This window comes from Rhinolophus hipposideros (assembly GCF_964194185.1).
Source record: "Rhinolophus hipposideros genome assembly, chromosome: 6".
In the NCBI taxonomy this organism is placed as follows: domain Eukaryota; kingdom Metazoa; phylum Chordata; class Mammalia; order Chiroptera; family Rhinolophidae; genus Rhinolophus; species Rhinolophus hipposideros.
In genome coordinates this window covers 70,409,804-70,425,066 of record NC_138052.1, presented here as the reverse complement: position 1 = coordinate 70,425,066, position 15,263 = coordinate 70,409,804, and the positions used below count along the sequence as shown (strand labels likewise).

At 38.7% G+C, this 15,263-nt stretch overlaps 1 protein-coding gene across 6 annotated transcripts in view; it reads right to left on the bottom strand.

The window, feature by feature from the left end:
• SPATS2L (spermatogenesis associated serine rich 2 like) overlaps window positions 1-15,263 on the bottom strand; it is a 162,760-nt gene that overhangs the window by 62,956 nt on the left and 84,541 nt on the right. For all 6 annotated transcript variants that reach the window (XM_081051672.1, XM_081051669.1, XM_081051670.1 and 3 more), the window contains one exon: window positions 13,569-13,629. In XM_081051672.1, the coding sequence (XP_080907798.1) occupies window positions 13,569-13,607 (39 nt within the window). In that variant the 5' untranslated portion in view covers window positions 13,608-13,629. The remainder of the gene's footprint in view (window positions 1-13,568; window positions 13,630-15,263) is intronic.

Below are 15,263 nucleotides of genomic sequence, written 5' to 3'. Positions count from 1 at the left end.
GGCAGTTCTCCTGTGAATCTTCTTGGGGAAGAAAATATTCTTTGCAGACCAGTACCTTTACATCATGGATAATTCTATAATTTAATTGCCTTTCCTCGCATCTACTTCTTGCCAGCAGGGGGGAAAAACATGCATGAGGTATTGTCGTGTTCTACTTGGCTGACTTTTTGGGAATTAACACCAGGGGTACAAATCAAAATTAACCTTTCTTTCTTTTTTGGGGGGGGAGGAGGCAGGACCCAGTATAAGAAGAGATAATAAAGATTTGAAAGTTTTCATAGAATCATGGGAAGTTTAAAGTAGGACTTAGAGATAGTCTAGCTGTGGCTTCTCAAATTTTCAAGTACATTCAAATCACCTGGGGACCTGATTACAATGCAGATTCTGATTCAGAAGTTTGGGGTGGAGCCCGAGATTCTGCATCTCTACAAGCTCCCAGATGATGTAGATGCTGTTTAAAGATGTGGCAGACAGAATAATGCCTCACAAGGATATCCATGCCCTAGTCTCCTGGAATCTGAATATGTTAGGTTATATGGCAAATTAAGGTTGCAGATAGAATTGAGGTAGTTAACCTGCTGACCTTGAGATGGGGAGATTACCCTGGATTATCTCAGTGGGCCCAATGTAATCACAAGGGTCCTTATAAGTGGAAGGAGGAAGCAAAGAGTCAGTGTCAGAGTGATGCAATGTGAGAAAGACTTGACCAGCCATTACTGGATTTGAAGAAGAAAGGGGACCATGAGCCAAAGGATGCAGGCAGCTCCTAGAAGCTGAAAACGGTAAGAAAGCAAATTCTCCCCTACAGCCTCCGAAAAGGAATGTAGCCTTGTTGACAACTTGATTTTAGCCCAATAAGACCTACGCAGACTTCCGAACTCCAAAACTGTTAAGTAATAAATTTGTGTTGTTCGGAACCACTACGTTTGTAGAGACTTGTTACAGCAAATCCCATTTGTTACAGCAATGGAAAATTAATACAAGATCACAATTTGAGGAACAAAGGTCTACTTTCTTCTTCCTAATATGGAGGCATCTTTTCCTTTTCCGTGAACTACTGTGTTTCCCCGAAAATAAGACCTAGCTGAACAATCAGCTCTAATGTCTTTTGGAGCAAAAATTAATATAAGACCTGGTCTTATTTTACTAAATATAAGACCAGGTATAATATAATATAATATAATATAATATAATATAATATAATATAATATAATATAATATAATATAATATAATGCTGGGTCTTATATTAATTTTTGCTCCAAAAGACACATTAGAGCTGACTATCTGGCTAGGTCTTATTTTCGGGGAAACAGGTTACCTGCTTTTTAATAATATACCTTTCAGAGGGCAGCTCTCTCCACATACACACACGCTTTTAGGGAATTCTAACTGTTCATTCATTCAAGCCAGATTTGGTAAGGGAAAGTGAGATAAATCTGACAGTCTTTGCCCCCAAGGAGCTAACAAAACAGTAGGAAAATAAGGCAAAGTCGTAAGTAACAACTAACTCAAGAGTCATTCGAAACAAAATCCCTTCTGAATCTCACCTGCTCTCCATTTTTTCTTTCACTGCAGGTTCCCTTTGCTTTTGGACTCTGGAAAAAGCCTTCTAACTAGGTTTCCTGGCTTGGTTTCTCCTCTCCCCAACCCATCTGAAACCATCACTGCACAATTAATCTCCCCAAAGTATCTGAGTATGTCCACTGACCGAGAGAAGGCGTTGGCAATGAGAAAGAATTTGAAGAGAGGAAAGACAGGATATAAATTATGAAACGAAGTCCTAGAGGAAATGAAGAAAAAAAAAGGTATCAAAATCCTTGTGAAAAAGCAAGCTTTGGAAAGGAAGGGGGTGATTCTCTTTCATTATCAGACTTCTGAGGAGGGAGGAAAGGATAGAAAGGAAGAGTAAAGATACAATAAAAATCTGAGATTGTGAAGCGGAAAATTTAAGGAAACTATTTCCTCTATGTGAGTTTTGGATTTTGCTTTGGGCTAAAAAAGCGGAAAAAGGTTTAGAGCTGCTTTTTTGGAATGTGATAGGAAATGGCCTAGATGAATGAAAGGATGCTGAGAAAGACTGGAGGCCCACTCGTAATTGTAGAAAACACAGAGTTGTCGTGGAGCCAGTTGGCATGGCTTTCCCTAGAGATTCTCCATAAGCCAGAAGCAGCAGCAGAGAAAATGATCCAAGGTTACAAACCGTAAGAAACATAGTGATAGATCCGAAGGCTCAGGGATATGGGAGCCGAGAATCATTAAGGTAGCCGCTCAAGGCCTCTGTGGTCTGTGAAGAGGGACAACGGGTTGGAAGACCAGAGAGAGGCTAAGGGATGAGAGATCCTACGGAGAACAAAGAGCAGATGTCAAAGCGAGGGGATGAGAGCGGGTCGATGCTAGGAAGGATGTGGGCAGAAAGGGGATATTAGTGCCAATCCTGGGTCTTACACACACTTCAGGTGTGTAAGTACAATCTTTTTTCTAAAAACTAGCCCTTCACTTTTTTTTCAAGGAAATAAAGTATTCCCCAGAACTCCATGTAGTAAACCTCTGCTTTTCAGCAGTTTTCCATAAGCTGTGCTTCCCAAGCTTTTGCCATCCTGGGCAAGCTCCTCTGAGGGTATCCTGCTGAGATGTGCTCCTGTAAATGAAGCACATTGTTGCAGAGATGGCTACATCAGTGCAGAGCACTGTGGGGCCTTCCTGTCAGGGCTGGGCCCTACATCTCCATGAAAGGAACCGAGGATGGCATTAGCACTCTTAGGAGCCACGTCAATTACTGCCTCAAACGGAACTTACTCTCCTACTAACGTGCCCTGAATTGCTTCTGTGACAGGTGTCCCCTGTTCTATACTTGTGTAGTGACTAGAATGCAAGGGTAGGATTTTGCATTCATTCTTGATAAATTTCAACCTGTAAGTTCCGACTCATCACTTCAGCTGGCTATTATCTTTTAGAAACTTGCTTTTTGCCACCAAAAACAGGGAATGCATTAGCTATTCCTTCCAATTTTGTATCATTTTAAAAATTAGCTAACATCTTCTATATCTTGTCCAAATTGTAGGTTTGGATTTTGGGTGGGCCAGAACCAAGTATAGAGGCCAGAGTATCGCCACGAGAACTTCCCTCAGAGTTGATATTGGTCTTTTAATCTATGTTATTAGTTTATCCATTCAGCCAGTCACCATGTCCACACTGTGCTAGAAGCTGAGCTGCACTCAGTGACAAATATAACCCCTGACATGCTTTGGAGTTGATAGTCTCGAAAGACAGATGTTTGACGAGTGTTATAGAATAGGAAGTAAAGATGCTTTGGGTCCCATAACAGGGCCACCTATCCTAATCTAGGGAGTCAGGGAAGCCCCTTCTAAGGATTGATCTTCATTTAAATTGAGGCTGAGGGGTAAGACTAAGACAGGAGAGGGGAAGCGGAGAAGAAATGGAGTGTTCCAGGAAGAATATATGACAGCTACTTATGGACAGGACTAAGGGATTAGACGCACACTCAAAATAATGAAGCTTCAGGCTTGTTGGATCATTAAATGTTACAAGGTAGGGGATTTTAGATGAACTTGGATCAAAACCGCATGGCTCAAAGTGTGCAAGGCCCTGCAAGCCATCTTATAATTTTGAGCGTTATTCTAAGGGCAAGCCATTGAAGGGTTTTACTCAGAGAAGGAATGTGGTATTTGCCTACTTACTAAGGTCACTGTAGTTTCTATGTGGATACACACATACACACACACATATGTGGATATACAGACACACATATACGTGTTTGTGTGTGTGTATATATGCTTATATATATATATATACATGTGTGTGTATATATATGTATATATATATGTGTATATATATATATATATATATATACACACAACAAATGGTTGCTATAGTAGCAGTTGCCCCTCTAACCTCTATTGAGACAAGTAATGGGCTTAATATACATTTCATTTCATGCATTTAGCTAGCACATATTCAGTGTATATCTGCATGTTTTCTATAATTGTGTTTGATTTTTCCTCATCTTTTCCCAGAATCACCAGTTAGACTTGCACATAATTTAGGGCAGGGTGAGCCCCTGAGGCCATTGGAAGTCTGTTTTCAACCAGTCTATTACACCCACACAGTATTAGGACTTAGGTAAATACCTTTTCTGATGAAATCAGAAAATGGTAATGTTATTTTTATAAGACATTTTGCTTTTAATCAGGATAGAAAAGCAAGATAGTTTTAATTTGTCTTCTGCTTCTAATTTAGACTATTCAGTCAAAACCTTTCCTCCTTTTCTTTGGATTTAAGGACTTCATGGTGGGGGGAGGGGAAAGGTAATTATTGACATCCAGTCTCTTGCGGATTTTTTTTCTCATTCATTCACAGAACTTTTCAGATAAAGAGTACCATAAACGTGTAAGTCACTAATACCCTTTAATCATTACAAGAATAAAGGAGTTAATTACCCTTTTTAGTCAATAGCAGAATAAAGGAATTAAGTTAATCTCTAAACTATATCAACGTTGGCTATTTCTTCACTGAGGCATGAATGAAGGAGACCCACCTGAACATCGTAAAAACCAGGAACATACTCTCTCTTTGGAGGAAGTGTGTTTATTCACCCACATACTATTTTTTTTATTTTAATAGGCTGACCAATTTTTCAAAAGGCATGCTGGTTTAAACACCAGTAAAAATTACCATCTGAATGACCAGACCTTGTTTTCCCAGTGATGTTGAATTTGTTCGTTTGCTTTTCCTCTAAAAGCAGTAAACAGAGTTAAAGGCTAGTTTGTGCATTCAGCCTCAGTCAAATAACTAAAATTACAGTTTGAGCCAATAAAATATTTTTTTAAAAAAGAAAGAAACATTAACGAATGTCCACCAATGGATGAGTGGATGAAGAAAATGTCCTATACATATACAATGAAATATTATTCAGCCTTAAGAAGGAAATACTGTCATATGTGACAACATGGATGAACCCTGAGGATACTGTTAAGTGAAATAAGCCAGCCACAGAACAAATGCTGCATGAATCCACTTATATGAAGCATCTCAAATAGTCACATAGTCAAAACTCATAGAAGCACAGAGTAAGAATGGTGGTTGCCAGGGGCTACGGGGAGAAAGAAATGAGGAGTTGCTTTTCAGCTGGTATAAGGTTTCAGTTACCCGAGATGATTAAGTTTTGGAGAACTACTGCACAATAATACTGTGCCTATCATTTAATACTGTATTGTCTACTTAACGAGAGTCAATCTCATGTTAACGTTTTCGCCACAATAAAAGTTAATAACTCCAAGTTATGTAAATTATCACCAATAATTATTTCAATACACTTTTATTGATAATTATCTTCAAGGATTGAGAAGCAGAGTTCTGAAGGGTCCCTAGACAGGCTGGCAAGAGAAATGCCGTACTAGTGAATGGTAAAAAGACCTTTGAGGTGGTTTAATTAAACTCCTTTATTGTACAAGAAATTGAGTACAGAGACGTCGTGTACTGCAGTCCAACTGAGGCAGCTTCTTTGTGTTAGGACTAAGGCTACACCCACGTTCTCTGATACGTGGCACAGTTCTCTTTTTTGGTCTTGCAGGGCACTTATGAGGTGGGAAAGACCACGGAGTCATCCAACTTTAGAGTTTTGGAGATCCTCTACGTGACTCCCCCATTTGGAAGATAAGAAAATGGAAGCTCAGAGAGATTACACAATGTACCAAAGAACTCATAGTTTTTCAATAGACTTAACATTGTCCCTTTGTCCTTTTGTTTCCTTAAACATGATTAGAAATAAAGTATACTATAAAAGAAAATAAGGCTACTGAAATCATTGTTTGCCCTAGAAGCCGAGAAGACTCTCTATATTAGTGGCAGTATGGCTCACTTAAGAAAGGAAGGGAAATAATACAGTTTGTATTTTAATTTACTAACTACTTTAGAACAGTGGTTCTTGAACTTTTTATTAATTCTCTTCAGTAAACACATAAGTCACATGCTTTTCTCTTAGGTGAATGGATTCTAAAATAGGTATTTTGATTTTCTTTTTAAACATAACATTTGTTATACTCTCAAATATTGTGGTAGCTATGGAAATCTCCCACTGCGGGAAGCACAGCTGACTGACAGCCCAGCTGCCAATCCCCTGGGTCCACCCATGCCTTGGCACCCAAGCCACACTTCCCCCAGGATGTTCTCAGTCAACAACTGAGGTGGTGGAGTACTAGTGAAAGCTCATTTCTGAGGGAATGGGTTTGGGTGTCCCCCAGGCGGCAGCTTTGGCCCAAGGACTCCCCACCAGCCTGTGGCAACTTTCTTAGAATGGCACTGCAAGTTGAGACTCCAATCAATTTTCCTTTCTTCTCCCTCTTCTTTCAAAGATGTCAAACCTGCATGGAAGTCTGTAGACTCTCCCTGCCTGCTCAGGCTTCCTTCTTCTCGGTTTTTCTTCTATAAGCTCTCACCTGCTCCTCCGACCCCCAAGAAATCTCATGCTCATCTAATTTCCTCTTGGCATCTGCTTCTTAGAGGACTAAATGATCACAGATATGCTTTTTCTAATTACCCGTCTCTTCCCCACTAACATTCTAATACTTGTCCCAAAACAGGAAGGAATGCTCACTTCTAATAGCTGAGAATCATCATTATAAAGTCTTGGCTCGATTGTTAACTGTTGACTACCAAATATTTTGGGGCATAAAGATTATGCTAGTATTATAAAAGCTATTAAATACACAAATAAACTAAAAGGCCATTTATGCTTATAAGGAGTTTGTAATAGCTTGTAATCAGGTTGTAGAGAAATCATAGAGAAAAAGTAGTTTTAATAATAATAAAAGCAGCATACTTTTAAGTGCTGAATCAATCAATTTATCTATTTACCTATCTAATTTATCTGGACAGATTTTTAGTGCTCAGGGTCAGAAGAGAAGAAACCACTGCAGCTCTGACTTTTTTCTTAATCTGTACAAAGTGAATAATTTACTATGAAAGGCTATGGTGAGAAATAAATAGAATATTGGTAAAATAACCATAAATCCCAAGGGATTGACAACAGAAGTAACTTTTTTCCTGCTACCAAAGGTTTTAATTTTTGACATGCTCTTGTATTTTTTAACATTAACCATCTACCTAATATATACCTCTCGGCCACAGTACACAAGAGTCTACAAATGAAAGGCTGGAAGCGGGTGGGGCGGGGGCAGGAGAAGCAGAACACACACACTGACTTCTAACCGTCAAGCTCGGAAAAGGCGATGTGATGGTAGTCCTGCAACAGTCAATTTCTTCTTATCCCCTGAAACTGATGCTGACATTTCCATTTACTCCTTCAGTTCCTTTAGACTCCTTGTCAAACCTCTTCTAGTTGCCAAGCAACAATAACAGCAGTTCTGTACATAAGCATTAGGCAGAAACTATTGTCAACATCTCTCCTTTCTTTGAAAGGGAAATTTAATGACCCTTTCCTATGAGAAAATGATGACAAAAACCTGTCCCTAGTAAAACCTGAAAGCTGTGTGTGTGGCTTATGTTCTTGCTGCTTGAATCCAACGATTTGGCTAAGCTGACTTAAACACTTCTAAAAACTTATAAAATTAAGATGTGGCCCAAAGCTTGCACGGTTCGGTCTTTTAAAACAACTGCATATCATTAAAACTTGTCCCGAGTTCCATGAAATGAGTTCTCTATTAAACAGAGTTAATATTTTAAAGATGCACAATGACGGCTTTCTTCTGTACTTTCTCTGATCCTGCTAAAAACCTCTTCAATCAAATGTTTAGGTTTTTCTGAGCATACTGCACCCCACATAAAGATTTGAACTATCTTTTGGTCCTTTGTAAAACACAGATCAAGGCAGTTACAGGGAAAGAATAACAATAAAGAGGGACATCTGCTTACCTGTTGTGGACAGACTCTATGAAACAGTGTACCTCAGCCAGCGGCAAAAATGTTGAGACAACCCAGCCCTGTGCCCACTGTGGCCAAGCGGTTGTTCTCCCCTTTTCTGTTCCTCCTCCATCACCTTAATGACTCTGTATGATTACTGTTTACAGCCCAATTTACCTCTGCAACGTGAACAGCTCTCAAAGCTATTCACAGTAAGTGGCACAGCTCAGCAAGGATATTATAGTCTAAGCTCTTACTCATTTCCAGAGCACCACATTTTCTAATCTCACTTATTTTTCGTGAGGCTCAGCAACAGCTCTCAAAGTATGAGAAAGTTAAGTCCAGTTTTATTTTCTTTTTCTCATTTGGGCTTTTTAAATTTTTGTTTTCTTTCTAATCTCAGTCCTGTATGAATCTATATTTTATCTTAACTAGAGTTCCCTTTCCACTTTTTAAATTGTAAAATAAACATGAGGTCCTCTAGATCTTTTAGAGTTTATATGATTAAGAGCTCATAAAGCAGCTCCTCATTTATTACTGTATTGGATGATTTTGTTAAGTAGGTGTTATCATCACACCGAATCTACAGATTAGGAAACTGAGGCCCAGCAAAGTTAAGGGACTTGCTCCAGCCTGCTCATTAGTAACTGGGGAGCTACTAATCAGTGTCTGTCTCTAAACTCCATGCTTTTTCCTTACTTTTCATGTAGCTCACTTCCCGATTGTACTGGGTTCTCTAAGGTGGTTTAGGGACTAGTTATCACTTAGAATTAGTTATCAGTCCATAGGTGGACACTCAAACATTAACCCCATTTTACACACAGGGATCTCCTTTACTTTCTATCACTAAATTTTATTGCTGAATTGTGTTCTATTTAAACTGATTTATAATAATGCATGAAAATAATCTAACTAAAAATTTTATTTTGTCTATGCTAGTTCTAATAATCCTTTTTTATCAGTAGAGAATTATATCTAACATTTTATAAATCAGTTTAGCTTGGTACCTTAGTGATTCACACGAGAAATGATGTAATAGTCACTACTTGAGTTCTATCCTTAGCTCATCTATGATTTTCTAGTGTTGGCTTTCTTTAAATATATGTCATTTAGAAAAGAGCTGTAGAAAGTAAGTATGCCCTAAATATAAGATCCATGATTAGCCCTAAAATTTTGTTCTGATATTTCTCCTTAACAAAATGAGATATGGGGATTTCTTCCCCTCCTTCCTTCCTTCCCTCCCTCCTTCCCTTCTTCCTTCCTTCAATTTTTTTTTTTTTTGATATGGCAGGATATAATAGGTTACTCACCAAAAGGCATCACTTGTTATCATGAAACCTGCCTGAGACCACATGTATTTGATAAGCATCTCATAAAGATGCTGCTTTTTTGCAGAACCACCTAAGTAACCTTAGTTTCTGTTTTTAGAAGCAATCTAAACTTGCTTGATTTAATAGCAAAGAGAGTACCGTGTTTCCCCCAAAATAAGACTGGGTCTTATATTAATTTTTGCTCCAAAAGACGCATTAGGGCTTATGTTCAGGGGATGTCATCCTGAAAAATCATGCTAGGGCTTATTTTCCGGTTAGATCTTATTTTCGGGGAAACATAGTATTAAAACGAGGTAACATTTACATTAACATATATTTCAGTTTTCAAGAATGCTTGAGATTTTGCAAAATATGAATAGGAAATACAGCCTCTAAAGAACTTAACTATTCAAGCACATTCACCATTTGGTATTCAGTCATTTGTCTGATTCTAATTGGGGGTCAATGATCTGAAAGGCCCAGTCCCTGCCCCCAAGGAGCACACAGTCTTACAGGAGGAGAAAGACAACTAATGATCACAATAGAAGGAGTAATGGCTACATGCTGAACGCAGAGAACCCTACCGAAGCAAAAAGGACAATAGAGAAAGTACAAATGATTCAGATGGGGCAGAAGGAAGAAGAAAGGAGATATCTGAAAGGTTTGTAAAAAGGAGGAGAAGTGAGGGTGGGTCCCTGAGGAGGACATCTCAGATACAGGAAACTTCCTTTGCAAAGTCCTGGAGACAGAAACATTCGAGGTCGGGATGGCTGCTGTGTTGCAGGGTGTGGTGTGTGTGGAGAAGTGGCAATAGATAAAGGTATAAAAGTAGATGGGGGTCAGATCACACAGGAGATTGATCACACATGTCACACTAAGGAGACTGAACTTTGGCTCCAACAATATTTCCATTTAAATCACTACAGTTATAATCCAACCATATAAAGATATTTTAAAATAAAACAGTCACAAAGAGTATCGATTATAAATTTCAGTTGTCTTGGATATTAAACCTTAAGTTATTAGTTTCCCCTTTGCATTCATTAAAAGCTGCCGGAGGACAGAAATGACATCCTCACCAAAGCACCTCTCCTTTTCAATTCATCCAATAGTAGACCCACTAGAGATAAATGATGAGCTCATTTCATCTCAAGGCTTTTGTTGAATATTTAATTTCCCCCAGTGCTTGACTAGATATTGTATAAGAACACTACATAGATCTGTTCTCAGATCTCTAAAAGCTTATAATTTATGACATAACAGTTGTTATTATTCTTAATTTTCAGAACTAAAATGTCATTGCTCTGTGTGGCAGATTGAGAAACAAACTAATCATATAAAGGCCATAAAAGCTAATAACTAAAGGAAATAAATGTACTAAAATAAATCAACGTAAAATTATAAATGATCAGAATTTTCAGTTGTTTATTATGATTTATTTTATTGAGTTGAGAAATCTATTAACCTTTTGACATAGGAAGATGGAATTTACTAATTGAGTTAGAGGAGCTCTACTTTCATTGTCATGTGGATTGATAATATTTACAACTTAAATATCACCCTCTTTCACAATAATGTCAACCTTTTGATAAGTTACTCAAATTGCAGCAGCGAAACCGCTATCTACTGTTCATCCTCAGATGTGTATGTGACATTGATCATGACAGGTGGATGATGTGCTGCCTAAGCCAATGCATGGCGAGTTCACACCTCTGCGGCCTGCGTGCTGACACATCAGCCTTCTTCCCCTTCCTGGCTCGGTGCCACCTCTGTTTGAATAAGACACTCTGTCTTTGACTGCTGAGCCTATCATATTGGTCTGTCCACTAGTTATAATTTGTAGGGAATCAATTGCTATGACTGATTGTTTAAAGTGTGTTACCTTCCCATAGCCCAACTTTAGGAGGTGTTCAATTCATCCATCAACAGACATTTGGAAAGGGGCCAGTCTTTGGTCAGCACTGTGGTGCCGGACTCAGTTTCTCCAACTAGGGAGAATAAAGTCTCATCTGAGTATATGGCTGTGAGTCAGGGAAAATATGAAGCCGTGATATAAAGGGGGCATATATTTTTGCTATTGTTTGCTTAATGATCAGTAACTAAAAATAGTTTTGTATTAATTGTATTAAAATGATACATGGAACATATTATGAAATAGAATGGATAAAAACTATGTATCAACTTTTAAGGTAACACATAAAAGACTCCAAAGAAATTGTATATTGGTGGAAGTTGGTTTTGACGATGTCCACAGATTTGGGGTAACAAGTTTGTTCTGACTTTGACTTTTACCTCGAGCCTCTGTGTTCTCACTAAACAGGAAAGTTACTTAATATGAAGATTTACAAAAACATATACCATAGTAGTTGACAGAGCCAGGGTGAACTTTTGAAAAAATATCACTCCAAGTCAGGCTTCTGCTTAAAATCTTTCAACTGCTACTTCTGCTCTTTGAATAAAGCCCTTCATGGCTTTGTCTTAGGTTCTAAACTTTTTTGGGCCAAGGAGCCCCACAGACAGACTGGTGAAGCCTATGGGATCCTTCTAAGAATAATGTCTGAATATTCGTGAAATAAAATCCATATGATTACAAATGAAACCACTCCTATTGAAATAAATTTAAAATATTATGAAATAACAAATTTATGCGACAGTAATATATGTGCTTCTCTATCAACATCAAATAACACAATATAGCGCAGATTCTATTAACTACAGTAATTGTGAAGTAGCGATGAAAAAACAATATTCCGGATATCTGCTACAAATGTAATATCTGTGATTTCTAGGTGTGAAAGTCACAAGTACTCTTTCTACTACTGTAGGAGTTTTTTTCCATTGCCTACATTCATGATTGAAGGAAATGCTAAACTTCATTTAGACATTAGTAAAGAAAAATGTATTTTTTTTCCATCCAAGTGCATGGAACCCTGCGCTTTACCCGCAGATCCATTGGAGGTTCAGGAACACAGGTGAGGAACCAATAATATTCTACTGACATTGGCTCCTGCCATACTCTCTGATCTCACCTCCCATCACCATCCCTTCTGCCTACCACACTCTGGCCACCTGACCACTTGCTCTTCAAACACAGTTTAGTCCCCCTGGGCTATCTGCTTTTGCTTTTTCTATCTGGAATGTTCTGCCCTCGGATCTTTGTGCAGTGTTTCTTTCCTGTTGTCTTTGTCTCAGCTCAAATATCACCTCCTCCAAGAGAGCTGCCTTGACCAACCCGTCTAAAGTAGCCACCCTTTCTTCTTGATATTTATCACTGTCTGAAATGACTGTATTCATCTATATGTTCTTGTTTTTATTCTCTGTTTCCCTCCCTGAAAGTGCGCTCTATGGATGCAGGGACCTCATCTACAGGGCTGGTGCCATATTCCAGCATCTAGAACAGTGTTTGGCACAAAGTAGGGATCTGATACATCTTTGCTGAATAAAAGAAAAAATAGTAAGGACTCCACAAAAGTTACTTCTCTCATCTTTCACTCTGTGTTTTAGGTACTGTGGGGATACAAGGGGATGAAAGACAAACTTCCATCCTTAAGTAGTTTATAGACTAGTGGAGACAGCCTTGTGGAAAGTGGAGAGAGTTCTGGTCCAGGCTCTCCAACTCTGCTGTGTGACCGGGGACAAACCCTTTCTAAAACATCAGTTGCCTGGTGCCAGATGAATGGGTTGGACAAATTTATCTCCATAGTCTCGTATGGTTATGATCATTTAGACCTAACCCTGCAAGGTAGCATATGTGGCAAGTGAGGGACTGTGACCCTAAATGGAGGAAGCTTCACAGAGGAAGACAAGACTTGGAAAGGCTGTGACATACAATCGGCCTCCAACCAATGATGAGAAGGTGGGATTTTCAGAGTCATGAACTGTCAGTGCTGAAAGAAACTTTAAAGGCTATGCAGCGCAACCTCTTATAATGTTTTAGGCATCTTTATGTGAGGCCATTTCTGGAAACATAACACAATACTGTAGCTCTTAGAGGCAACCACTATAATGGTTAAGTGTATTCTGTAGAATGGCACTGCTGGGTTTAAATCCCAGCTGTGTCGCTTACTAGCTATGTGAATTTAGGCAAATTGCTTAACTTCTCTGACTTTCAATTCCCTCCTCTACAAATTGAGAATAATAATAGTATTAACTTTACGAGGTTGTGGCCAAGTTTTAATGAGAAAATGGATGTAATATGCCTAATACACATTCAGTAAAGGCTACTTATGATTCTGTTAAATGATTTTCTGGTGTATCAAACTTACTACATATCCCCCAAACCATTTTGCCCTTCTTCCATTGTAATTGAGGTTTTCCCAGCTAGCAACTACATTATCCAGTTTAGAGTTTCTACAAGCCTACATCCAACTTTATCTTACCTTCTCTTTGACATTCACATGAGTATTGAGTTCAGCCATCTTGCTTCCAATGGAATAAGCCCTACAAAGAAGGGAAAAATAAAGGTTAACTTTAGAATGTTAAAATTGATTTCTCAATGTGTTATTTTTATGCTCTCTTCCAAAATAGTAAACAATTTTATTCAGCCATAATCATAAATACCATTTTGGAATGTAAAAATACTTTCAAGCTAAGCACTTGTCTTATATATGTTCTAAAAGCGTGTTATGATAACTCTAGAAGACAATGTAAAATATTTTATTCATGCTGTATTGACATGAAAAATGACAAAGACAGATGGGTATGCACCCAAACTGTGCTTCTTATTATGTAAAAGAAAGGTGGTCCAAAACACTGAGAGAAGGAAAAGTGTACGTATTTGCACTAAGCATTGTCATCACAAACCTTACTGTCCCAAAGCTTTTATCAGCCTCTAGTTAATATAACAAACATTTATTGAGTCTTTCCTGCACATATGTAACTACATCATGCATTCGAGGAAGAAATGGGAGAAATTATTTGAGATTTAAATGTAAGAAACACTGTATATAGCAGTTTCAAAACTTGCTTTTTCACTTACCAACAAACATATCATGAACATCCATACATATATGCCTTCACCATATTTTTAATGACCATAAATTTGTGATCTTGAGTTTCAAATGGACCCCTAAAACTGCCCATCATCCTTCTGTTTCCCCAAATTCTTTAGTTTTTCTGCCTTTAGTATCCAATCTTCTTTGTGAATGGCCCATTCTGAGATCTGTATTCTTAACATCAAGCTGTGGTGTTTTTTTTCTTCTCACCTGGTCTAAATCTTTCACCATTATTATGGAAACTAGATCTTACATCTTTAATAGTTTCAATCTCTTTTTGAAATAGAGCATAAATGACTTAAAATGGGCAGATTGTTCAGAAATTAGCAACTAGACAGGCCACAATATCAATATACTACCTATTTGCATGTTTAATGCTTTTTGTCAATCAAAAATCACTGAGAGTTCTGGGTTAGATGGTGCAGTAGGTAAACACTGTGCTTACCTTTCTCCCAACCACATCAAAATTATAACTAAACTACAGAACAACCACATTGAGAATCACCTAAATTCTTGCTGAACCAAAGACCTACAACTAAAGACATACAGAAGAAGTCACCTCAAGACTGGTAGGATGGGCAGAGATATGGAACTGGCTGGTCCCACAGCCATGTGTGACCATTAAAAAGTGGTTGTGGAGGTCCCCCACAAAGGAGCAAGGGGTCCCAGTGCCACACTAGGCTCCCTAGCCCAGAGTTTCAGTGCCAGGAAGAGAAGTCCCCCTAATTTCTGGTTGTGAAAACCACCAGAGATGTGGCTAAGTGTGATGGAAGGCAGCTGCAATCCCAGGTGCTCCTCTTAAGAAGGCCATGCATGGACTTACTCACCAACGGAATCACTGGATCTAAGTTTCAGCACTGGGGCAGCAGCTGGAGAGGCGACAGGGACAAATGGTGGGAAAGGGCAGGGTTGGGTGGGGTGGAAACTGAGTTTTCTGGCTTCAGTACGAGGGCTGGAGGGGCAGCTTTCTCTGGGACTGAAGAGCTGGTGGAAGCCATTGTTTCTTTGTTGAACCCTCCCCATTCCCAGTGTGCAGACGCAGGCAGACCCCATGTCTGAGTCTCCATCAAGCTGGCTGAC